We start from the raw sequence: 27,340 nt of genomic DNA, 5'->3' as shown, positions 1-27,340 counted from the left end.
AAAATAGTAGAAGTAGTGACAGTAACCTGAGTGACTAAGCCTGAGGTCTGTCCCACTGTCACCACAGAGGGAAAGCCTGGGAAGAGGGAGAGCCATAAGGGTCTGAGCAGCAAGCTCTGTACTGTCAAGCCTGGCTGGGTGTAGAAGAGTCCAGGAGAGGCAGAGACAACTCAGCCAAGTCACAAGCAGGAGGGTGGGGACTTGGGAAGAGAATGATCTAAATGAGAAAAATTCAAGAGAAAGAATTTGCTGTGAAGATATTAAGTAAACAGAAAGGGTGTGAACCTAAGGGTACAGAACAGCAGATGTGACCTGGCCGTGCATGCTAGAAAATATTTAATGATAAATGACATCAAGTTGCCTTTATCCACAGGGATATCCGAAACATTGATCTCTCAAGGACATAGCATAATTTTAGCTTATCCAGGAAGACTTCCCATTAAGCACAGCATATGTGCAAACTGAAGATTCCTTGGTCACCTCTACAATTATTGCCCATTCTCCTCATTGAAAGTTTTGTAACCACACCTTGTCACAATGTGTTTGCGAAAGGGGTGCACAACATAGAGCTGGTATAAATAAAAAAAAAAAATAAGAGGAGGAGAGAATGGGAAGAGCAGGTTGAAAGACAGAAAGGAACAAAAGCAGACTGAACAGCTTCCCAGCTCTGTAAACCCCAGAGAATGCAGTCATGTTGGGTGTAGCTTCACATCTATGTGCAGCTCATTTCTCCCTAGGACTAACCCTTACTCACAGCATGAATCTTGGAGTGGAGCAAAAATTAAAACAGAACCAAGAGCACAACAATACCCTGGCGCCCACATCTGGAGTGCCTCCTCTGACCTCTCCAGGCTCCCGCAGTAGCTGTCAGCTCCCCGTCTCCATCCCATTTCAATAAACCACATCTCCCTTTTCTGCTCCTCCAAAATTTCACCTTTTTCTTTTCTCCCTGTTTTTAAAGTCATATAAAGCATTCCTTTCAGCCTCTCTTGAGGCTTTTCCTCCAACTAATTCAAGACTTCTTGCTTTGAGATGCCACCCAAGATGCACAGCTGTGGGCCATCAGTTTACTATTTACTGTAACTTTGCAGACATAACAAAAACTCAGCTGAGATGATAAAGATATAGGAATATCTGGGAGATGGCAGTCAGGATAGCTTGTTTGAAGAGATCTTTTAAGATAAAATATGAGGAATTCTGGAAAGAATGTCCTTTGCTTTTTTTTTTTTTTGGCACATTTGAAGTTACTCCCCATTCTAGGGCAAATGAAAACCATTCCTAAGTGTCCCTCTTTAATTTCTTTTCCTTCCCTCTGCCTTCCTCTTTCTCCACACCCTTCCCTGTCCTCAGACACTCACAGAGAGCTTAAAAGGGGAAGAAGTTATTCTCTCTGCAGCCCCAAGCCCTGCTTAGGCTTGCTGATCTTAGAGTAAACCGCTGTCCAGCTGATTCTCCAGGTTCTTTATTACTCACCAAGTGTCCTCACTGTCAGCAGTCTTTACAGGACATTCTCTCTAATGAAGGAAACATAAAACTGACAATCCACCCTTATGAAATAACAAGCAGAGGACAAGGAAAGACCTTGTTCTTTTGAAACATGTTAAAATAATAGCAAGTCTCTGTCCCCTGCATCCTAAACAATGAGTTAATTCACCAAATCAGTCTTAAAATAGTAAGTCTATACAAAGGGAATATAGCAGAAAGGAAGGAGCTCTGGGGCCCTGATAGCAACAATGCCAGTACCTAAGCAGCATAAAATTGGCCAAACATTTTCATAGATGCCAGACACGCTGAATCTGGGTTCAAGCCTTTTGCAGCAACACCCAAAGCTCTCTATGTCCCTGGTCTCCATCTCCTTTCTGGTCCCCCATCCTTACCTGTGGAGACCCTGTCAGTTCCATGTGATATACTTTACTTGCCTCATCTGCAAATGAGCATAGACACCTTCCCTCTTACTACTTGTGCTACTTGAAGAACCAAAAAAAGAAAGCAATTGATATGAAAGGCTTCAAAACTCTATAGTTCCTTACATATGTAACACTTTATTAACTATCCCCTAAATAAGTTGTCGAATACAAGAGCCTCTAGAAAAGGTAAAATATTTTTAATAAAATATGTCTAATCATTTGATTTCCTATGGGTTCTGTCAAATTACAAGCAGAGTATGGAAAGGTGGTGTTTATATATTAGGGACATTAAAGTATTGAAAAATAATCACTGAATCACCATCTCTACTCTTCTTTTTTAAAATTTCTTTAAGACCCTGTTAGAAGAATCATACCATTAGGGGAAAAAATGATTTCATAGATATCATGAACATAGTTCTTAGATTTGGGAGCTTTCTGGCTCAGATATGAGGTGTCCCCCAAAACCTCACGTGTAAAACAATACAAGAAAGTTTAGAGGTGAAATGATTGGGTTATGAGAGACTAACCTAGTCAGTGCATTGATCACTGTTAGGCACCTGGGGTGTGGCTGGAGAAGGTGGGTCACTGGGGATGTGCTTTTGTCTCTGATTAGTGGACTCTCCCTTTGCTTCCTTATTGCCATGTCCCAAGCTGCTTTCTTCTGCTATATCCTTCAGCCATGAGATTCTGCCCCACCTCAGGCTCAGAGCTCTGGAGTGGACCACCTATGGACTGAGACCTCTGAAACCATGAGCCAAATAAACTTTTCCTCCACTAATTGTTCTTCTTGGTTCATTTGGTCACAGTGACCAAAAACAAAATGAACAATCAAAAAAACTGATCAAAACAGGAGACTAGACAAAAATAGGCAATTTCTTTTCTTTCTTTCAATTTTTTTTTTTTTTTGTGGTGCTGGGGATTGAACCCAGGGCCTTAGGCATGCAAGACAAGCACTCTACCAACTGAGCTATATCCCCATTCCCCATCCTGGCAATTTCTTAATTGCACAACTAAATATGATTTAATTTTAGACTTTGTTATAATGTTCTATATAAAAATTTATTTAGCAACATTACATTCCCTTTTTAAGGCTTTGAAAATATGGTCACCATTGTCCAGTCTTACGACCTTCCCCCAGTGTTTGATCAATTTCTGAATTTCCTACTTCCATTCTACATTTCATCCTCTTTTATCTTTCTCCACATTCCCAACTACAAGGTTGGCAGCCCATCCTCCCACCTCCCATCCTGTCCAGTTAATGACCCCAAGTGTTTTCCTAGCCTGATGTCCTCTCTGCATGTCACCTCTGTAGTGACTTCTGCTCTGGGTCATCATGAGAGTACGTGTGGCAGCCAGGCTAGAATCTCTTCTGGCACCAGAGCACACAAGTTCTCTATGGGCACAGTCCAGCCTAATGAAACACCTGCTGGATGTAAGGGTAACCTTGAGGCCCAAGCTGGGAATTAGGGAGATTCTTTATCCACGATCTAGTGACCACATTTATACCCCCTGGGAGAAGAGGACAGATTCCTAACCTCACTTCATGTGCTTACTATCACCAATCCCAGGCAGGTTGCATTTCTGGCTCCTGACTTCCCCCTCTTGGCATTCACATCCATATACAACCAATTCATCAGGAAGTCCAGGGCCCCCATGAACTGTGCAGATAGTTAACCACAGTAGCCAATATATTCAATGCAGGTGGCCCTGCATCTCCAGGGTAGCCAAGATCAGTTCCTGTTCTTGTTGAGTGTCCAGCTATAGGATGGAAGGACACACCTGGTAAACCCAGAGAAACTGCCTTATGTTACACACATGGAGACCAAAGTGTTAAGAAAAAATGTGTGCTATTCAGGCACCAGACTTGTGTTTCCTTAAGCACAAATGTGTGTCTTGCCACTCATTCTGTTTCCTTGATTATTCTGGGCACACACATAGCTGTTCAATCTCTATTGTCTCCTCACCTTGTCCTTCCGTCTTGTCCAGTACTAATACACAGTTTTGGCTTTCCTTGGAGATGATCCTATGGAACTCTTTTCCCAGCCTGACTAATACCTAAGAACCCTCTTTCTTCTGCAGCCCTCTTGGAAGCCCATCCAGCCCAGCCTATTCCTGCTCATGTTTCTAGATGCTGCCCCATCACAATAACATATTGCTTTCAAGATTAGTCCTAGAGCTCCTCAAATTACATATTATTATAGAATGTTTAAGTATTATATGCCCAACTTCTTCCTTAAAAAAAACTGGCAGGAAATGACAATATCTAATAATACCAGAACATAAGCACTAATCATCTAATACTGATATCAAATATTCAAGTTCCTTAACTCTCTAATCCTTCCTTTACCGGAAAGATTATGCTCCACCACAGCTTTTGATTTTCTACCATGGCTGCCCAAAAAAGTTAAGTTCCCTTCCTAGAGGTCCAGTTTGTTCTTAAAGGGTCCAGCAGAAACCACCTCTTTTAACATGACAGATTGCTTTAATCTTGTCAAGAAATTATGTGAGAGTATCTTTTAAATAGAGGAAGACCTGGGTGAGGACATCAGAATTAAAGAATCCAATTACAAGTACAAAAGAATTGAAGCATTGCTGACTGTCATAGGGAATTCTAAATTGACTACACAGCATAAATTTATACTAAATGCATTCATTCAGCAAGTTATGTGCCAGGAATTGTGTAAACTTGATCTCTGCCCTGACCCACATGTCTGTAATTTATTTGAAGGTTTTGTTGTAATGCAAGGCTTCACAGAGTCTAGTTACATTATTATGAGTGCTTGGTTACTTTGGTTAGGGTTTTGCTAAAAATTGTGCTTAGAATCATGTGCACATTATTGGATGATGAGGCACACTACCATTTTTATCACAGAAAAGGAGCTTCTTTTAAGAAGTCATTATTTTATATTAAACACAGGAAAGAATTCTAGCCTCTTAAGTTTTATGTATCTGAAAGCATATTTTTCCACTAATACAAATTATCTGTATCCAGAAAATCAAGTTTGTTTAAAGCAAATGTGGTATTAGTTTAACCGTATTTTTTGAAAGAAACTTAGTAAGCTTGCTTCCTTTTCCTCTGTGCTCACCTACTATCCCACAAACAAAACTAACTGTCCCAAATCTCTCTGATTTTAAAATTGTTTATGTCACTTTAACATATTTGGATAGTTAAGTTTGTGCTGTGGGAAGTTCCAGATCTGTTGTTCAGGTTTGCACTGTTTATTCAGATTGAAAGTCAAAAAGATAGTTCTCGAAGATACTAATAAAAGGGAGAATGAGGAGAGACTCATTTGAAATCACATCTGCCCTTTGGGTTTGTCCAAGAGGGAAGTTTCACTGCTCAATATGAAAGTCAACTTTCTCATTGATGCTTTGCTAAGGTCAGGGAGTTACTAAACTGCCACAGAAAAGTTTAATTTCCTGTTCCATTTTTTCCTGGAGCATTTGTGCACGTTGGTTAAATTAATGCTAGATTTTCCACCAGGGAAGTGGTAGGCTTAGGGCTGAAGCTATTGGAATGCTATTATTCTTCCTATTGCTTGTTAAAGAAACAGTGAAACATCAAGAGGACACTCAATGTGACAGAACGGTGCTGGACTTCTAGTGGCATTTTGAAACATAACTTTATAACTTGACACCTGTATAACATGCTATACTATAACTTTTTAATGAAAAAAGGAGCATTTCCAATAATCATATTCATGTTGCATATATGCGTTCTTACCCCAAGCAGGGCCAAATGCAGTGAGAATATTTTCATGATATTGTCCTTTGGGATATGATAATGCTACTCTCCAGCCTTTTATAATCTCAAGGCTTTTCAAAGCATTCTCAGCAACAGTGTCTAGTTTGATCTCATAGCAACTCTGTAGCAGGCCATTTCCATGCCTCAGCCACAGACTAGGAAATTCAAATTTTAAAAAATCGCTTTTCTGTGATGACTCAACCTGAGCACTGAAACTGGGACTCTCTATTTCAATCTCAGGCAATGTCCCTTTTGCTTAGAAAGGACAAAAGGGTCAAAGCAGGATCTATTTCCGATGCATGAAGCTTTAGCAGGTCCTTCTGGTGGTTCCAGAAGTCTATACCACCACACTTAAACCACACGCCTTTTCCTATATCAAAACAAGTAAGAAGCACCAGGATCCTGAAGCAATATTACTGTTTAAGTAAATCCTGTTTTCTTCTTATAGATTATTCACTATCATCATTTTATCTCAGTTTCCTCTCTCAGACATACCCAGAATATGCTCAGGGCTAGTGGTAATTTATCAAGATCAGTTATGAGGTGGGTTAAAAGGCATAGGCAAAGAAAAGGATTAAAATATCAAAATTTATGAATAATTTACATGCACACCAAATACCATGGTATGATAAATCAGGAAAGATGTGCTACATTCTCCCTATTTGCAGTCAAACACGCTTTGTGGTGGAGGACAGAAAGTATGTGCACACCTGGAAAGCCAGTGCAATGTTCTTAAATTTAACTGTATGTATAGATGTCAGAGGGGGAAAATGACAGAGGCCAGCCACCATAGGATAAGTAGCTTTAAATATCTGCCTGCGCAAAATCTACGAAAAAAAGGATGTGGGCCAAGAATAGAAATATGGACTATGCATGATTCATAAAACAAGTATAATATAGCCCATATAAAGTGCTTGTGTGTGAGGTCAATGCTCAAATTTAGCTTTTTAAGGACAGAAAGAAAACAAGCAATTACTGGATGCCAATTCTGCCCTGCCATTATGCTGGATGTTGTCACATACACGAATTTAGATAGTTTCATTTTCTTGATGAGAAGACTAAAGGTTCACAAAGTTTGGTAAAGTTTGGTAAAGTTTGCCCATGATCCAATAGCTAGCCAATGAAACGGATGGAATTTAAGCGAACCCATTGTACAATATACTCCTGTAACAAGTTTGACATAAAAAACTTTGATAGAAAGAGTTGGGTCCATTTTCATCAATAATATGTAGAGTTGCAGCACTTAGCCTTTATCAAGGGGTTCTGTTTGGAATGAACTGTAAGCAGACTGGTGGGGATTTCTACTGGGAATACCAGCTGAGGCTTAGAAATACCACAAGTACTTATATTTCAGGGCACATGATCAAGCCCATTCTATGCTTCCAAATTCATGGGCTCTTCCTAATAATTACTTGGTGCATCTGTTATTTTTTATTACAAACACCTCAGGCCTGTGTTAGTGAATTTAATTGAAAATTGAGCATGTCCAAGGCTGAGGCAGGAGGATGGCAAGTTTCAGGCCAGCCTAAGCAATTTAGAGAGACCCTGTCTCAAAATAAAAAATAAAAATGGAGGGATGAAAAAAAAAAGAAAAGAAAGAGAAAAAATGTGAATAATTTTTTAAGATTCTTATACATCCCAGATTTGTCATCATATTCTCTTTTCTGAAACCCCATACATGATAAGCCAAAAATGCTATTTTACATTTTCAACAAACCTCCAAAAAGTATGAAATTTGACAAAGTACTGTTTACCTTGCCAACTTCCAACTTTGGAATAGTGTTTCGTCAGAGAATATAAAGGCTATTTTAGAATATGAGCTCATCCTTGGAGTAGGAATGGCCCGAGGGGAAAAAAAATCCAAAGGAAGCTAAAGGGAAAAGTGAAACCAAAACATTCTTTTCACCCCCAAAGGCCACAGACTCAAAGTTGATAACAGCAAGCACTTTTTATAATGTCAGTGTATCTAGTGGTTTCCATTTCAACAGGTTTATCTCATATGAGTTTCCAATTCCGTTAGTACAAGAAACAGAATTGCTCAGGGGGACAAAGAGGCAGAAGTTATTGCCACTATCTTGAAAGAACAAGAGGGAATGGCACTTATAAAATGATTAATTCCTTGATACATAAGAAATTTAACATAATTTGTTTAAATATGAACTTCATCAAGACTTCATTAAAATGTGTCTAAAGTAAGCTGTTTGAATTTGTTTAAAATTCCCTCCGAATAAGCAGTTCTTCATCGTATGCATATTTCATTATAAAAATTTAACATAGATCTAATCAAGTATCTCAGAGAAATCCACAGGCATTAAATGCTCATCAAGCAACCCAGCTAATTCCATGAAAGCCGCTCACCTCTTAGCATGCTGACAGCTTCTCCCCACAGCCTCCTACCGGTAGATGCCTGTATTTAAAGCCCATGATCACCGTTTAAAATCAACACCTTTGAATCAGTTAAAATATAAAACTATGTAAGAAAAAAAAATGCATTTTTCAGTAGAATCAGCCTGTTAAAATATGGAAATTTTTTGATAGAGAGGTTAGAGGATGTAACATGGGAAATAACTGGAAAGGCACACCAGTTGAGAAAGGATGTTCTTTTGAAAAAAGATGGTAGATACTTGAGAATGTATATTGAGTAAGGGTCCCAATGAAACAAAGGAACTGAAGGCAACAGGAGAGCTTGGTGACAACTAATGAAGAAAATTCAACGTAGCAAAATGGTATGATGATTTCTATTAGCCAGAGGCCCAAGAAATGTACCAGGGACCTTGGTGAAGTTCAAGGGACCCTGGTGCAGGAAGAAGAGCCTCAGAGTTCAGCAAAGAGATTAGAAGAGAGAGAAGGAGTTCTTCTCATTTCCTGTCCCCTGATCAGAGAGGTCAGAGCTGGCCTTCTCTGACCCTTAAATTCATCAGTTGTTCATTAGTTCATTCATTGGCTAGAAATTTATGCAGTGCTCACTGTGTTTCAGATTCTGTTTTAGCACTGGAGACATAGCAGTAAACAAATTAAATAAATATTCCATATAGAGAGATAATTAAAAAAATCAAACAAATATTTTTTTCAGGATCCAAAATCTTAACCTCTTTCCTCTGCTCCCCAGCCTACCTCACCTCTCCCCATCCTCAACTATAACATGCTGTTAATTTTAGCATCTTGCTTTTTTTTTTTTTAATCCAGCAAATTTTAGGACTTTGCCTTCATATAAGCAGGACTAACTTTGAGTGACACATCAGCCTTCCTAAGTTTGTCTTGATTCTAAAAGGTCATTGTACTGTGAAACCACAGTGGTAGAAAGCCTGCAGGATAGACAGAAGAACCCCATGAGGCTCTCATCTCAGTCACTCCACGGCGTACACCACAACTTCTGTTCTTTATAGCAACTACTTAAGTGCTCGCCTACTTTGTTAAGGCCAAATGTTAGGGTCTGTCAGGGCTACAGAGATGAATAAGTCCTCTAAGAAATTAAATAATTCATATTCTGAGAGCTAACTGAGTGTTCCCTATCTGCCAGACAAGTTAATTGCGTCACATGATTTATCTCATGTAAGACCCATCTTCAAGTAAGGAAACAAAATCCTAAAGAAGTCAAGATAAATGTCCAAGGCAACAAGTTAACAAATGATGCCAATTTAACTCTAGAACACTCTTATATAATTAACTAATTTTCCCCCTCATTTTTATTGGTTTCCTATTGCTGCCATAACAAGATACCACAAACTTAAGATGGCTTAAGACAACAGAAATGTATTGTTTCACAATTTTGGAGACTTGAAACCTGAGATCAAGGTGTCAGACATGCCATGTTCCCTCTGAAACCCCATACTGAAATCCTTTCTTGTATCTTCTTACTTGTTGAGAGTTTCTTGGTGATGTTTGGCGTTCTTTGGCACACAGCTGTGTCACTCCAATCGCTGCCATTCATGGTCTTCTCCCAGGATGTCTGTCTTCTTGTAAGAACACCAGTCATATTGGATCAGGAGCCCACGCTATTCCACGGTGACCTCATCTTAACCAATTACATTTACAACAATCCTAATTCCAAATAAGGTCATATTCTGTAGTACCAGAGGTTAGGACTTCAGAATAGCTTTGGAAGGGAGCACAGCTCAACCCATAACTCTAATGAATGGATATAGTATACGGGGATAGAATGGAGATAGAGAGAACACAGGTTTCAGTCGAATCCTGTCCTATCAATATGATAACTTACTTTAAGACCCTTTTCTTCCATGAGCTTCATTTTCCTCACTTACAAAAAAACTTATTTCCAGTTCTAATGTTCTGATGTTCCTTTATTTTTAAATAATTATACAGAAAGATAAGTCTTATTAGGTACATTAAGTACACATCTCTTTATGAAGATAAAGGATACCATGATGGAGGTGATAGAATTTCATAGATTTCAGAATGTTTTAAGAATAATCATGAGGACTTCTAGAGGAGCTGAGTGGGGCAGATGTACCAGAGGAGACTTAAGATGGAGGTAGAGATGTTGGAGTTTGGAGAATAGGGTCTTGAGCTGGCTTACAGATTGTGACACATAGGCAGAGGGGGGTTGGGGAGGCATGTTGGGACGTGATGGGGTGGAGAATGGTTTTTACCAAATTGAGTAGACTTAGAGTTAGAACTACTGAAGGCTTTCCCCAGAAATACTATGGGAGCTGTGCATAGATAGCATAGAATGTATAGACAGATGGAGACATAACTTGTTAGACTACTAAAAGAGGTTATATTATTAAAAATGATGATATGATACAGCATTGAGATTGGGAAGGTAGACTCTAAGAGTTGAGATCCAATTAACTAGAATATGGACCCATTTGAGAGATTAGGGGAAATTTCACCTTACATCATCCATAAAGGCTTCTGATAAGGTGACATTTATTTAATGTACTCAATATCAAAAAGGCCTAAATGTGCAAGGAAGTTATTGCTTAAAGGCAATTTATAAACCACAAACAGGAAATCTAGGTATGGGTTAGAAACCAAGTAGACGAGACAGACTGGGAGGTAACAGACAATCTGGGTTGAGACACATGGTTTCAAATGAGAGTTGTGCACAAGGCCTTTAAAGAACAGTGTAAATATGGTTAACACTACTGAACTGTACATGTAAATATTTAAGAGGATAACCTTTATAATGTGTGGAATTTTAAACCATTATTAAAAATTGATTTGAAGGATTAAAAAAAAAAAGAAAGAAAATTGAAGACTATTGTGACTTTTCTAATTTGGAGTTTTCCAATGTGGCTCAGTGGCAGACCTAGAATTTTTGGTAAGGAGCCATGCTAGATGAATTTGGTGAGGGGCAAAGAGTTGGGGGGACAAGAAATATCAAAGATAAACCTAAGGCTTAAATCCTATGTATTGAGAATGGAAGAGGAAGTCAGGTCCTATTCATGGAAATAAAAATGTCAAGAAGAGTCATTGGTTTGGACATGCAAGTTTTAAGAGAAAATTATTTAATTATTATAGTATTGTGCCATTCTATAAAATATACAAGGAAATTGAAGATACAGATGATAAGTTGATTCATTCACCAAAAAATGTTTAAAACAAGACAACTAAAAGACCAAGCAACAAAAATATCATCAAAGGATATCTATGTTTATCATCATAGTGAAGAAATTAACCTCAAAAGGAGACCATGAGTTATTCAGAGAGGTCAGAGAATAAGCCCCATGTCACAGGATTCAAAGAGTTGTTGCCCAACAGTGGAAAATGCTTCAGAGAAAAATGATACAGAATGAAAACAAATCACTATTGGTAATCAGGGAGTCAACAAAAGAGAAGTTTCAGTAGAGAAAATCAAATGCAAAAGGTAGTAATGAGTAGGTGTCCAGTCAGTACATGCAAAGAAAACCATTTGCAGTATATATGAAGGGAAATAGAGATAGGGAACATAGTAGGTAATTTGCCAGGAATCCAGGAAAGCTTACTGTTGTGTTATCAGTTCTAAGCATATTTACTGGTAGGTGGAATGGCCCAAGGAAAGCTTGAAACTAGTAATATAAGTAATTATTCAATGGAGAGGTTTGATACTGGCAATATTATAAGAATCAGAGTAACTGCGGAGCCAGTCCTAAAAAAGCTAAAAACGGAGTGTTCAAGAACACAGGGAGAAAGCAAGATTTGGCAAAGGAGGAACATCTGGAAACAGATTCCCAACTAGTTTCCCCACCTTCAGTTCTACTCTGCCCCAGTCCATTTTGCAATGTGTGTTCTGCAGTGTTCTCCCTAAAACATAAATCTATTCATGTCAATCTTTTCTGAACATTCTTCAGGATCCAGACTTCTTATCAGGTGCACATTTCCAACACCTAGATCCTGGTGAACTTTCTATCTTACGTATTTGCTTTCCTGATTCCTTCAGTGCCCTCCCACCCCCTATGCTTTGAGTTTTCCAAATATATTGGGTTATTTATTTCTCCTTTGCATATGTGGGTTTTTATTCTTGTAGCACATTTCTGCTTCTTTTTCTTCTCTAATTCCTTTTCTGTCCTCTCTACCTCCTTTCAAAGAGAAGTCTTATTATTACCAGTTTCCTAACACTTTATTTATTTTGTTTGTCTCACAGGGGCTTTTATTCCTATAACATTCCTATCTCATAAAGAGCCCAGCACACACAAATTGCTCAATAAATACTTATTAAGTTAATGGAAAAAATAAAGGAGTGAATGAAAGCATTAGAGGAGAGAAAGGATAAAGAGGAAATGAGGTTTTGTTGCTGCTTTTTTCTTTTTTACAGCTGAAGAGGAGTGTTCTCAATGAGATAATCACAATTTTTTTTTAATTTAAAGAAAAGCCATTTTCCAAGAGGGAGAGCACATTTAGACATCTTCTGTGGATTTTTAGAAAACAAAATTATCACCACTACTGTGTCAGTAGTTAGATCACAGCCTCATCTACCCCTTTGTGGGCATTACTCACGCCATTGTGGTCATAAAGTTCAGACCTGCTCTTACCACCTCTGCCACCATTGATCTGCAGCACCTACTCAGTATGGCTGAAAAGGAGGGATCACCTCACATTTGCTCTGGCAAAATAACACCTATCAAGTCCTTGGCTTCCCCCAGAGCTACCCCGAGAATCTGGGTTTTTACCTGTCAGTAGCATGGACTCCAATCAATAAAAGGCAGAGGAAGAGGAAATCGGGAGATAAATTGCTATTATTTTCTGCTCCTTTCCTCAAATGTCCGTTCTGAGATGCAGTAGTTGAAAACAGCCTCTCTGCAGAGACTCCCCATAATATACCCACTTGTGTTTACTTTCCCTCCTTCTGCTTTTCCATTCCCATCTTGTATGGCTATTGTGTTTTCTAATAAAGTGTTAACACATAAGAATTTACCTAAAGTTCTGTTTCTAGAAAACCAGGGCTAAATAAGCAATTTTTATGAAATTTACCAATGTCCAATATACTACTGACTATTAAAATGCAAATGAAATGAATTAGGCCATTTTTAATAAGAACGTTCACTTATTTCCATTGAATTGTGGTTGGTTCCTGGGGAGAGTTGAAGTTGTATAGAACAGTCACCAAAACAGGAGAGTCAGGAAGAATAATCAAGCAACAAAGAAAGAGCAGTTCTCATTGTGGAGTGTCAACAGGAGATAATCAGGAACACATGGCTCTGGTGAGTATAAGTGTATTCTTCAAATAGCAATGTTTGCATCAGAGGAGCATGTACTAAGGAGATGTTGTGCCTGTTTATAATTTAATGTTGCTCCCTATGTTATGCAATGTTACAGTGTTATAGTCCATGAAAGGAGATAAATCTACTGAGTCACCTACTCCACTGAGGACAACACAACTGTGTTTACATATTATGTTGGAATAGTTTTAAGACTCAGCGGATGATCAGACAATATGCAAACATCCAATGTTGAGAGAAAATCCAGAAGAAATGACAACAGTACATCTGCTCAGCAAGGCACTTTGGACTGTTCATGTGGGAAAATGAATTAAAATTTGGCCAGAAATAAGGAGAGTACTTCTTTAGTATGCAGACTTGGCAGATTCTACACCATGATCTCAATTCATACTGAAAACAACTCTAGATATTGAATCAGATCCTACTGGTAAAAGTGTGGAGGTCAAAGTTACTCACCTTAAGTATTTGCTACTACAGAAACCTCTGTTGCTAAGCTGATAAAGTGCAAAGTGTCCTTTCAAAGATGCAAGAAAAACTGAGATATACCACTTGTTCATCAATGAATGAAAACTGATTTGAAAAAGACTCTGAGTATATGCTAGTTTCTCAGAGTTTATCCCCACAGACATTATCATATTCACTGACAGATTTTTTAAAAATATGCTCAGCTGAAGACTTTCATATGATTTTTTTTCATCTTAGGTTTACTCTCAACTTACACAACCTGGATGAACAGTTGAACATTTAAACACACTGGTTATTAAATTTCCTTTGTGGTTTTTAGCATCTTTTTATTTATGAATATGTGACAAAAATAAATGATTTTTCCTGGAAATTTATATATATGCATACATACAATATATTGTACAAAATTTATGGGATTCATAGATATTTTATACATCCAAATACATTCTCTTTTTTTTGTTGTTCTTTTTTAGATTTCCATGACAGTAGAGTGTATTTTGATATACATACATGGAGTACATCCAAATACATTCTTGAATCCAAGAACTTTTGGAAACACTTAAGATGCATGGATTCAACTTAAGAAAAACTCTAATAATACGAATACTTAGACTTGTCAGTTAAAAGTAATAACAAAATTCAAAATTTATCGATAGAAACAATACTACTTCTACAAAACACCTAAAAGCTAATTCTAGGTCTTTAGGAACACCTATACAGAATTTCCTCAGTTATTTTTTAATGAACTTCATAAGCAATTGTTTTGTATAATAATATACATTGCTCCTATATATACACCAACATATTGATTTCTTTCTTCATATTTGATATCTGAAATAATATTTCATCATTTGCAATTGAATTATTATTTTTAGAAGATATATTGCAAGTAGTATCTATTTATATCTGATCTTAACTGAAGACTGCATAGTAGCTTTTTTCTACATTCCTTCCTATATCTAATAAATACTGGATCTAAAAAATCAGTGGCCAACAAAGGATAAAAATGGAGATACTAGGCAAATGTTTGAAAATTCAGTTTTCATATCCACTAGGTTTCTAAACTATAATTTTGAATTTAGAATCTTGCTTATGTTTAAACTATTTAAGACTGTGAATCATTTGGAAACCCAAGTCATCACATGTTTGGCATTTTTGGTAAAGAAAATTCTAGAGTGAATGTTTTAAGATGGTTTATAAGTAACAGAAGATCCAAAGTTGAAATGGAATTTTCTGTGACAACCTACAAATAACAGTTAACATATTCCTAAATTACAAACAAAGCAGAAATCATGAAAAGTCAAGTAGGGCAGCAAAAATACAAACAAACAAACAAACAACAACAACAAATGGCTGAAAGTTAATGAGTAAAACATTTTATCTAAAATTCTTATAAAATATTTTAGGCATTTAAATATATAACTGTCTCCACTATTTTTAAAGAAATTATATTTACCACTGCTAGAAACTAACAAGAAGTGACTTTTAAAGTCAGTTTCATCCATCATAAATTTGATGTGTTCAAGAAAAGAAAAAGTGCAAATAAATGCTAGTGCACATAAACCCAAAATACACACTCCTCAATAATAATACAGTGTCCAAAAATTGATTCACATTTGCAGTTGAAGTTTCAACCAAGGGTGTATTTACATATATTATCTGCTATTGTTTGTCATATTTCTTGATCAAACGTGTTCCTTGACATTATAGCTAACAAACGCAGACACTCAAAAGTCTTCTGATTTTCTTATTTAAATGTAATGTTATTTTGTATTTCAGTAAGTTCTTCCAGTTGTGGTTCCACAAATTATAATGACAGCTTTGAAATTACATTTATTGAGAGCAAAATTATTTATTGAGAGCAAAGTAGGAACCAAGTGGCTTGATTTCTGTTCCTCTGGGGCTGCACCATGTCATAATGCTAGCCACATGAATTAGCTAAACATCTTTAAGGGTCAATAGTCTTATCTATTAAGTTGATGACAATCATACCTACTGTACCTATCTCACAGTATTGTGAGTCTAAAAGCAATAAATAAAAGTGTTTTTAAAACAAATAGTAGTGACACTGGCGGTGTTGGTAATGAGGGTAGTAGCAATAGGATGGCATCCAAAAGGAGATTCTTTTCCAAACAATAACCATCATCAAATAGACCTAAATCTACTGTAGATATAAGATACTACTCACTGATTACTAAATTATTGTGTTATAATCCCTGAGGTAGCAGAGAATTCAGTGGCTTTGCCACCATGGTTTTTGTATGCAGGTTTTGTTTTTCTTTTTTACACTGGACTATGTTAAAGGCTATTCTTATAAGCTAGAACAAAGTGGTGTATTAAAATAGAAATTCTTTGTTTCCTTGGTTTGTGGTTTTTTCCTACACTTAGTAAGATTGCTAGTGAAGTTATCCTGAATAGTGTAAATACACATTAATCTCTATTTCTATAATTCTATGAACAAGAAAACACAGTATGTCAATTAATATGAAGAAACCTATGAGACTATTCCTTTAAACACCTCAGAAATTAAAAAAAAAAACTTGAGAAATTTAATCACCAAGGAAGAACTGATTTAGCCAATTATAAAATGGAATTTTGAAGTTTCTGAGTCTGGCAGGGTCTGGGTACTCATATTGACTACCTTGAGGAAAGAGAGGCTTAGTGTCTATGAAATTTTGAATCTTTGATTTATGTTTCAGATCTTTCATCCTCAAATCACTTAGATCCCTAGTATTTTAGGAAGGAATCACATCACTCCCCTCCTCCCCTCCAAATTATCTATTTCCTTCCACTGAAATGAAGTGAAATTCTAGAAGATAAAATAAAGGCCAGAACTTTCTGGAAGTAAATATAAGAAGTTGAAGCTTATGTAACGTGTTTCCCTGTCAACAGGTCACTCACAGGGCAGTTTATACTCGGGATGGCTTGCAGAAATCATGGAAGTTAATTTTAGTTTTACAGAAAGGACTGAGAGTCAGATTGTGGTCTTTGCAGAAATTGCCTCCTTTAGCTTGTGAATCTTACCTTTCTGATTTCCGGTGCATTACCGGAGAGAAGGAAGCACTGTTTGTCCTGGGTATGTCCTTTCCTGCATCTGCTCGCCTGAGTCTCGGTGGGTGTGTGGGGGGCAGCCCTGGGGACAGCGGTTGTGAGCTTCCTAGTCCCTCGGAGGGTCAGAGTCTGATAGAAGAGACAGATTGCCACCACCAAGACCACAAAAAAGGGCCGGGGGCAAAATCGCCGACGACAAAGAAACACTGGACGACAGATCATGACCAGTTCAGCTTCACTTGGCCCCTGTCCACGTTGCCGGAAAAGTCATAGCAGCTATTTTTTGTCAGCATGAAAAATACAAATGTGTCTTCTTTTTCCACAACTCCAATCAAGTTTGCTCCATCTCCGCTTAAGAACTTTCCAAAGCGTCATGCCAAAAGATCGTAGGTCCCAAAAAGTCTGAGGTGGTTAATAAAAGTCCTTCCATGAATGACAGTGAAAAGTGACTGACCTCGGTTAAAAAACAAATGAAAATATTAATAGACTATTAGTTACAAAACTAATAATCTGAGTGCATCCCAGGCTGCCAAACTGTTGGCTTCCGGCAATGTCTTATTTCCACGACATCCTTAAACTCACAGAAAAGGAGTCCAGCTCTGTCCCAGCTTTACAGAAAAAGAGAAAAATAACACCAAAGTAAATCTGGAGTCTGAAAACAGCACGGAAGAACGCAATAGGTTAAAACCCAAAGTGCCTGTTGCACAGCTGGATGCAGGCCAGGTTGCCCTAGCAGTTTTTCCTCCGGTTTTAAAGCAATACTGTTTCAGCCTTTTATGTTTCTTAACTGCTTCCCTCCATTCAGTTTTAAATTGCCACTTTGCTGTAAAGCATCCACGACTTTTAACATTAAGAGGGAACAAGCGGTTTGAATGGACATGATTAGTGTCAGGGTTTGGCTTGTCTTGGTTTCATTCCGTTTCAAGTTCAAAGTTCTGTGTACTTACTCAGTTTTCATCGTTTTAGCGAGAAAAAAAGTTTCCATGATCCCCCTAATGGATTGCTGATCAAAACCACTCGGAAGGAAACGCCCAGTCGTATGACTCCAATTCATCTCACACACCCCGACACACACGCGCAGACACGCAGACACACACGCGCGCGCCTGCTACACACTCGGCCTGGAACTGGCGGACCTGGGGCATCGCAGCCACCCAGGCCGGCGGAGCGGGGCGGGGCTAAGGCCTGGAGCTCCTCTGGCTCTCCCCGGGCAGCTGGAGCCACGCTGTCAGCTCTGAGTTGGAAACGGTGGGCTTCCACAGACTGGGAAAAGAAGTTTTGATTTTCCCTGAAATGTGGCTGCCTACCCAGAGCTGCAGAATTTGGAAACATATCTGCTGTCTGATTCGCTGTTTAATTGCTTTTTTTTTTTTTTTTCTAACACAGCATTGGAAAAACAAATAGTTCTTAGTCAATCGATGCCAAAGGTCAAAGATGAGACTAAAGCAGACTCAATTAATTCGTAAGTCCTTCACTCTGGGGAATTGTGGTCACACTTACAAGGATAAGAGGGCCACCAGCACTGTCTGGACCACATAACAGGAAATCTTGTTGCATGCACCAGGATCAGGATAACTGAAGTCCGTTCTTCTTTCACAGTAGTTACTAACACTTATTTCCTGAACTAATGTCCGGGTTTTACAAAGCCTAATTGCTACTTTGCTTTCTAAAATAAATTGTATGTAGCAGATGTTGGTGTAATTTTTGCCCAGTAGAAAGCGGTACACAGCCAGCTTTGCCCAAAATTCAACCCAGTATAATTCTATACAAACCATCACATGGACACTGCTGGTCCTGCCAGTTGTGCAAACTCCATTCCCTTTTGCTGGGTCAGTTGAAGGACCATCAAAGAGAATCTGCTGGGGCTTGTTGCTCCCTCTCCCAGTCCTTGCTTTGCGAACTCTGGATAGTAGGACTGGCCTAGACCCATAGAAGACATTCTTTGAAGGCTTTGAACCTAGATAGCTGCTATAACCTTTTCTAACCGAAATTCTTCCTTGTGGGCTGAAATTCTCCACTGAGGCCACACCCCTACAGTGAACCCAATCCAGAGGCAAGCTGCGTGCGGATCCGTCGCTTGTATTTTATGAGAAGGAGCGCCCTCTAGGGGTGCCCAGCTAACGTAGACTCAGAGAAATGGGCATCTCTGAATCTTTCTTAAGAAGGAAAAATATCGAGTGTCTTAAAAATATTACTTAAAGCATTAAAGAATAAATATTCACCATAAAACCATATTTATTTCAAGTCTGTGTTTTCTCTCAGAACATTTTATTAGTTAATATAGATTCAGAGTCCTCAATTCCATGACAAATGAAGAAGAAAATAATGAAGTGGCGCTTGACATTGAAAAGCCAAGAGTTTTAAGAGGAAATGGTTAGACAATAGTGTTGTAAGACGTATAATTTGAGGGGATGTAATGGGACTTGAAGGATATTAGGAATTATGAGATCTCTAAGTTGGAATGGTCCCTGAGCTAAAGGAATGCAGAATGTGACATTGCTGCTTACTGGGTGATACAGAATGAGCAGGCTGTTCTATTGAGGCCAGAAGTCTGAAAATACAAGGTGTGAGAAATCTGAAAGACCATTTTTATGCATCATTAAATAGCTGAGTATAACATATAGAAGGAAGAGTAAATCAGATGTGCAGATAAAATTGCCTTTGGGTTGGGGGAAGTGAAAAACAATAGCATTAAAAGTTTAAATAAGATGCTAAAGTTAGACTCAAATAATAGTAATCAAGAAGAAGATGGGGGAAAAAGCATTCCAGAATGATTCTGGAAAGTTGAAGAACCCAGTTTCCACTTTAACCACTGAGTCCCAAGGAGCAAGAGAAGACAATAGATAGAGGGATATTGGCAGGAGAAAGAAGGGGGGTTGTTAAAGTAAGACCATAGGAAAGAAAGTACAGTACAAAATTTCACCAAATCATCTGAGGAGATCCACAGGTGACATCTGATTTTAGAGTAAACCCAATCTTGATGTGACCCTAGCATTTACTGCCTATTATCACTGTTCTTAAACAAGTGATTTGACTTATGTAAGTCTCAACCTTCCGCATCTGTGAAATAAAGACACTAACTTTGAAGTGTTGTTGGCACAACATAGATGATAATATACGGGAAGCACTTAGACATCTGTGAAAACCTCTTGGGTGAGTGTATGCTGAGTGCAACTCTGATATCAAAGTTTTGAACCTGGAAGCTGTGCTCAGTCCTCACTGAACTTATGGTGTGCTGTGGTGTGAGACCACGTACAGATAAGTATCAAATATTGGGCCTCATGGAAAATAAAGTACCAAAAGTAAACACCAGCACTTATTAGTTGTTCTCTCACTTTCAGTCTTCTATATGTAGGTGAGGCAGGTGCTGGTTTGTCCTTCTAGTAGAAGGACAAAGGTGCCATGAAAGTGAGCTTGTAGGGATGACACATGGGATATAGTCATGACTAAATAGGAGGTTAGATCTATTTGGGTTTTCTCAATTTAAATTAAAAATTTAATACTTAAAAGCACAAAACTATACACTTTAATGAATACCATGTAACATTTTGTACATGAACGTATTGTGTAAGGTTTAAGTCAGGTTAAAAGTATATACGTCCTCAAACATTGTTCATTTTTTATGGTGAAAACATTAAAATCCTTTCTTCTAGCTTTTTGAAACGCACAGTACATTGCCATGATCTACAGTAACTTTATTGTGCCATATCACACCAGGACTCTTTCTCTCAATTATTGCTTAGTCCCATTGATTAACTGTTCTGCATTCCTCCCTCTCTACTACCAGCCCTGACCTCTAGTAATCACCTTTCTACTCTCAATTTCCATGAGATCAACTTTTTATATTCCTCATATAATTGAGACCATCCAGTACTTTTCTTTGTATGCTTGGATGCTTTTGCTAAAACTAATGATTTTCGTTTCCATCCATGTTGTCACAAATGACTGGATTTCATTCTTGTCATGGCTGAAGAGTATTACACTATTTATATATACTACGTTTCCTTTTCATTTGTTTCTGTTTCTTGGCTACTGTGAACAGTGCTGGCAACGAACCATGGGAGAACAGATGTCTCTTTGGCATACTAATTTTATACAAATTGCTGGATCATGTTCTATTTTTAATTTTTTGAGGAACCTCCATACTGTTCTCCTAATGGTTGTATAATTTACATTCTCACCAACAGTGTGAAAGGGTTCCCTTTTCTCCACTTTCTCACCAGCACTCATTATCTTTTGTTGGTCCCTCTCTTCCTCTTTCTTCTGGTACTGAGGATTGAACTCAGGAACACTTTACCACTGAGCTTCATCTCCAATCCTTTTTGTATCAAGAAAGGGTCTCAGTAAGTTGCTGAGGCTAGCCTCAAACTTGCCAACCTCCTGCCTCAGTCTCCCAAGCGTCACTGGAATTATAGACTTGTGCCACTATGCCAAAGCTCTTTTGTCTTTTTGATATGAATTCTCTCTGGAATGGGGTGACATCTTACCATGGCTTTGATTTTCCCTGAGAGACATTAAACATTTTTTTCAGATGTCTTCTAGTAATTTGTATATTTTCTGAGAAATGTCTACTTAGTCTATTGCCCATTTTTTAAAACCAAAATTTGTTTTGTTTTTGCTATTTTTTTTAGTTCCTTACAGATCAGATATATTTCAATGGAAGGCTAAGTAGAAGCATGAAATGAAGTTTGAAGGCATCAGACCAGAGAACACTAAAGCCTAATAAGTTGGGCCAGTGAGGGGATCAGGAGCGTAAATGTACAGTAAAACTAGGAACTAGGGATTCTGGCATGTTTCAAATTGAATGCTTTTATGCATATAGTTCCACGAAGTACCCTTTCCATTCCACAATTGCAGCATTCAAGGGCACATATTTAAGTAGCACTAAGACAATAGAGACAACCCTATCCTATAATTTCAAGGTTGTACAAAACAGATCAATCTTCCTCCCAAATCTTTTCAGCATAAAATATCAGAGCAGTATGATGTTAACAACCTTATAATCTCAGTGGCTTGATACAATAAAAGCCATTTTTTTAAAATTTTTTGTGTAGTGCTGGAGATTGAACCTAGGGCCTTGTGCATGTGAGGCAAGCACTCTACCAACTAAGCTATATCCCCAGCCCCAAACCCTGTTTCTTTTATCATTTTTCAATGTTAGCCAGTTTCCACACTTCATTCCCAGGGTTCCTGCCATCTGCTCAGTTTCTATAGCCTAGACTCCTGGATAGCCACTTGGCTCCTCTAAATCCCACTAACAGATGAGGAAAAGGGATGAGCACAGCAGCTAGTGAGGGAAGTCTTTTAGAAGTCAAGTTTCTAAACTGGCCTATATCCTTTGTCTCATATTATTGATTAGCACCTAATCACATGGATCCACCTAATGGAAATTGAGCTGGGAAATGAGGTCTATCTACATGCCAAAGATGAAAAGGAAACAAGGCTAATAAACATATAGTAGTCCCAGCCACAACTTAAGATGATAAGCCAAGGCTCATGGAGAGTCAAAATAGGGAGTTCACATCTTTTGGCAAGTGATAAGAAAGCCTTAAAAAAGAAAAAAGGTTACTTCTCAACTGGGCCCTGAAGAGCCACAAAGATTTCAACTGCTGCAAAAGGGAAAAGATGAAGCTAGAAAAGAATGTCAGGTACCAACCAAGGGAGGATGAAATTTCCAAGCTTAGGAGTTTATTTAGTCTTTATCTGTAGATAGAAGGAATCTAGAAGATTCTTTCCCAGAAGATTTATTAATGAAGATAGTGTGCTAGTTGACAAAGTAGGATGAATCTGAAAATAATATCTCATCAGCATTGCTTTTAATTGTAAACTCACAAAGCAAAACCTCCTTTCTTTCCTAATGGGCATAAAAACAATAACCTAGATTAAGTTCATTAATTGTTCTGAGAAATGCACAAATTTAAGAGAAAGATTTATGTGAAATATCAGATGCCTAATTTAGGGACTTCTCTATCCCTTAAGAGGCAAATGCTATACTCAGGTAATGTATATGCAAATGTATATGCAAATGTACTTGATTATGTATTATCCCACAAAGTTATGGAAAAACAGAACATCATTCTACATCAGATTTACGATCATGATCCTTTCACACATATTCAACAGTTTTCATTTTCCACTAATTATAGTACAAACCCCAAGTAGAATCTACAGTGAGGTTCATATATGGTATTTGATATACTCGACATTAGTGAACAGAAACACAGTTCTGCAGTTTTTCTGCGATTTCTAATGCAGTCAACCTTTAATTGCTTTATTTCCTTCCAACTCAACTTGCTCCTCTCAAAATCGCTTAAGTGAAGTGACTTTTTGTTCAAGTTATGGCTTTCACTTTAAGATCTCTGAACATTTTTATAGAGCTTTCTATAAAAATTTCTATTAAAATCTATGGATTTTTTTAAAAAAGGTTTTCCTCTTTCCTCACAGTGGTTCTACACATGGAATGCCAAATGGTGACGGCAGTTCATGGCAAAGGTCTAAGAATCATGTCGACAGATAAAAAGGAACAGTATACAAGGCACCCTTCATGAAGTGTCTGTCCAATTCAAAGGAAGAAAAATGGGGCTGGGATTGTGGCTCAGTGGTGGTGTGCTCGCCTAGCACAGGCAGGACCCAGGTTCGATTCTTAGCACCACATAAAATAAATAAATAAATAAAGGCATTGTGTTGTGTCCATCTACACCTAAAAAATAAATATTTTTTTTTAAAAAGGAAGAAAAATGCCAGTGAGTTTGCTTTGTGAGTTTACAATTAAAAGCAATGCTAATATTATTTTCACTATTCTACCTTTTTCTTGTTTTTTGTTGTTGTTTTTAAGTAAACATATCCTAGTCTCTTTTAAAATATTTTTTTAGTTGTAGAGGGACACAATATCTTTACTTTATTTATTTTTATATGGTGCTGAGGATAGAACCCAGTGCTCACACATGCGAGGCAAGTGCTCTACCACTGAGCCACAACCCCAGCCCCTCTTTTTTAATTTTTTAGATGAACAATCATCCCAGATGAATCAAACATCTCTAAACCAAATGCTTTTAATTCTAGATTGCCCCAACTGTGTTGCTAAAATAAAAATCACTGGCGGAATCCCATATGCCAATATTTGGGGTTGTCTTTTTAAAAATGAGAAATCTCTCCTTAGTTTTCCACAATTTTCAACTAGTCACTTTCCTTACTTTCCACAACTTCCTCTCTTCTCATGCAAGCTTGCACTGGTATCAAAATTACTTTTGTAGTATTTGGCTATATTTTATGTACTAGTATACTTATAATCTTTACCTTACAGAATACATTGCTTTATGATGGAAGCTATTTTACCAACTCCATCAAGCAGTATTTTCTTGCACGTAATTGTTTTGAAAATTCATATTTTTAGATGTCTATGCATCATAGATTCAAATGCTTTTCATCATTGTTCCAATTTTTTCCTTGTGATTTCACATCCTGGTCATACTTAACCCACTGAAGGCAGTTGTCCTCCACTCCCCACCCCCAGGACATTTAGCAACTTCTAGAGATAGTTTTAGATCACAACTGGCAGGAGGAGAGGAGGCAGCAGTGATGCTACTGACTTTGAGTGCACAAAAGCCAGTGATGCTGCTGAACAGTTTCCCCACATGCAGGGGAGCCCCCCAGCCTGGCACAAATGTCAAAACCACAAAAAAAGTGAAACTCAAATTTAACCAAGGGGATAGCTGTTGCAGTTTTTAAATGGGAATGCCTACAATTTGTCTGTTACTTAAGTTAGAATAGTGAGCACCTTGGAGGCATGATTAGTTTCCCTGAGGTTTTAACTACTTTCCTGAAAATGTAATTACACTGCTCCCCAAACAAATGTGACATTGGTCATATAATATCCTTTAAGGCTCTCAAATTTGACATTTATATTTGCATCCTTTAAAAGATGACAAATAAAGATCTGTGTATACATACCCTCTAAATCATAGATAAATAGATGGATGGATGATGGATAGGATGATGGATATATAGAAGGATAGACAGGCAGACAAATACAGAGGTAAAGGGTTTCACTTAAACAGTGGGTTCACAGGTATGATAAATATCACAATATGGTAAATATTGAATCCAATGAATCCCACTGTTTGTTTTCTTCAGAGCACAAGTTTACACCTTGACATGAAGTCAGAAATCCTGTTTTTATTAAATAATATATAAAACATGAACAAATTTACTTTTTGTTGGTTATATGACAGTATCAAATTATATTCTCAATTAGAAATCTCATTTATCTTCTCTGTAGATCTGCAATACAGGATTCCTTGGAAACCATACTTTTTAAAATATTTTAAGAGGGTCTGATAATTTTGCTTCTTTCACTTTCCACTTCCTTCTTTCTCCTTTCTTCCTGCCCTTCTGTTTCTTTCTTTTATGTAATCACAACTCAAGCATCCATTTACATTTTCAGAAAAAGAAAGTTTTACTGCATCACATTAACTATTTAAAGATTGATGTATGTGACATAATTGGAAGTTGGTTTGATCACTCCTATGATCGCTGGCATTTTCTTAGCTAATCTGAGTGGGTAAGAAGGTCACATTCTCTGAGCATCTCTTTGGTCACATATCCACTACAAAAAGTAGACTTCCATATCTAATCGATGCCATATGATCAATATATAAGCTCAGAGTTTTTTTGTATACAACAAGTAACTGAATTTCTCTTTAAAACAATTACTAGTAAAGTGATAGTACCTTTTGGTACAATTGGGAAACCCTAAAAATTATCTAGAACCATTCTCTACTACTCAAGAAAATAATTTGTTATACTGCAGATAAAAATACAAATGCTTCGAGGTTATGAACATCGATTTTGATAAATTCTAATGGGACACACTGAGGAAGACATAATAAAATCTACTAATTAACTATTAGTAAGATCTTTCTAGTCAATTGCCTCTATTTATGCTTAGGGTTATTTATATTTCTAGCTGGCCCCTTGAATTACATTTGACCTAGACAATCTTTTTAAAGTTACTTGGTATCTATTTAAATTGTTTTTATTTTAACATAACAGCATGGAGGGACCCTCTACTGGAGCAGGTATAACAATGAAAAAATAAATAAAAATGTGATAGCTAGTTTTTTTTTTTCCTGCCACTGTATTAAACTTGTGAATGTTTTAAACACACACATCTTAAAGACTAGGAGCTACACACCTTGCTAAGCAGAGCTGTTCCTATTAACACAGGTGAGTAATACAGGCAACACACAAGCAAACACACACAACCCCACTCTCACTGCCTACCCTGGCTACAGTCCCATCAAATCTGCAGAAAAATGGATAATTATGTTTTCCTCTACATTTCCTTTGTTAGCAGTCAATAAAAGTAAAAGGTGGTAGTGGATTCACTAAAAATTGAATTATACGGCTCTAAAATATTTTTTAAGAAATTATTTTCAGGGGTCTGGGGTTGTAGCTCAGTGGTTGAGCACTTGCCTTGCATGCGTGAGGCACTGGATTTGATCCTCAGCACCACATAAAAATATAAATAAGTAAAATACTGTGTCCATCTACAACTAAAGAAATATTTTAATAAAAAAGAAATTATTTTCTTTCAGATAAATATTTTAATTATGTCTAGGATTCTGATGATGTATTGGTTAAATGACCAATAAGGCATATAAGACATACTACTTTAAAATGGAAACAGCCAGAAGGAGGTATAATTCTTTCTTGCATCTTTTTAATTTCAATTTAAAAAAAAATCTCAAGTCAGTTTGTCTTAAATTTAATTTCAATTAATGAATTTCAATTCTTTTTAATTTAAATTAAAAAACAAAATCTCAAGACAGTTTGTCTTAAATCACTTCAAACTTTATTTCTCTGTAGCAGAATCAAATCCTGAATAGTAAGATGCTGGGTCAGAAAGCATAAACTGTTCCAGTACTTTAGATTTTATCATCTAAATAAGGAAATCTAAAAAATCTTAACTAAAAATTCTAGTTTGTTGTTTCAAAAATTGAGGGGAAACCTCCATCTTAAACTTAACATTTTGAAGTTTCCAAGTTAGAGACTAATTACTTTCATGTTATCCCTACTTTATAATCTTAAGAGTTACGATTCACTATAACTATAGTTCATTAACAATATGTAAATGTTACTCCCAACTAACAATGCCATGACACAGTGTGCAAAGCTCCTCATGAATATTAGGCTTTTGGATTCTTGCCCTGACACAGCATCCTACCTCAGGTCCTCTTGTTCCAGACTACCTCCCGTTCCCAGAATCCTCATGACTTTGAACATCCCTGCTTCATCTATCTAGGACCAGTTCAAATGATCCTTCCTTTGTTTCTTAACTATTGAAATAATCAAATTCCCTGCCTCCCCCATGTTCCCACAGAGCTTCCTACATCCAATTCTAGCATTTGTCAAAATGCCACAATCATTTAACATGTCAGCCCCCACCTACTTCTTTCACCAACACCCCCTCCCCCGCCACAGCAACATATGCACCTTAACCTAAACATTCT

At 37.4% G+C, this 27,340-nt stretch overlaps 1 protein-coding gene across 3 annotated transcripts in view; it reads right to left on the bottom strand.

The window, feature by feature from the left end:
- Nucleotides 1-18,620, bottom strand: part of Cped1 (cadherin like and PC-esterase domain containing 1) — a 256,611-nt gene extending 237,991 nt beyond the window's left edge. Inside the window, exons 1-2 of one of the 3 annotated variants that reach the window (XM_048786037.1) lie at nucleotides 18,602-18,620; nucleotides 16,803-17,283 (exon numbers count right to left, since the gene is read on the bottom strand). In XM_048786037.1, coding sequence (XP_048641994.1) covers nucleotides 16,803-17,051 — 249 coding nt within the window. In that variant the 5' untranslated portion in view covers nucleotides 17,052-17,283; nucleotides 18,602-18,620. Of the gene's footprint in view, nucleotides 1-16,802; nucleotides 17,284-17,776; nucleotides 18,136-18,601 lie in introns of those variants that run through there. The other 2 variants (XM_048786036.1, XM_048786038.1) reach the window with 2 other exon arrangements.
- Nucleotides 18,621-27,340: the final 8,720 nt, after the last annotated feature.

Source organism: Marmota marmota, unplaced genomic scaffold (assembly GCF_001458135.2).
Source record: "Marmota marmota marmota unplaced genomic scaffold, marMar, whole genome shotgun sequence".
NCBI classification, from domain to species: domain Eukaryota; kingdom Metazoa; phylum Chordata; class Mammalia; order Rodentia; family Sciuridae; genus Marmota; species Marmota marmota.
The sequence above is the reverse complement of the archived record's forward strand: the minus strand, read 5'-3'. Positions and strand labels throughout refer to the sequence as shown.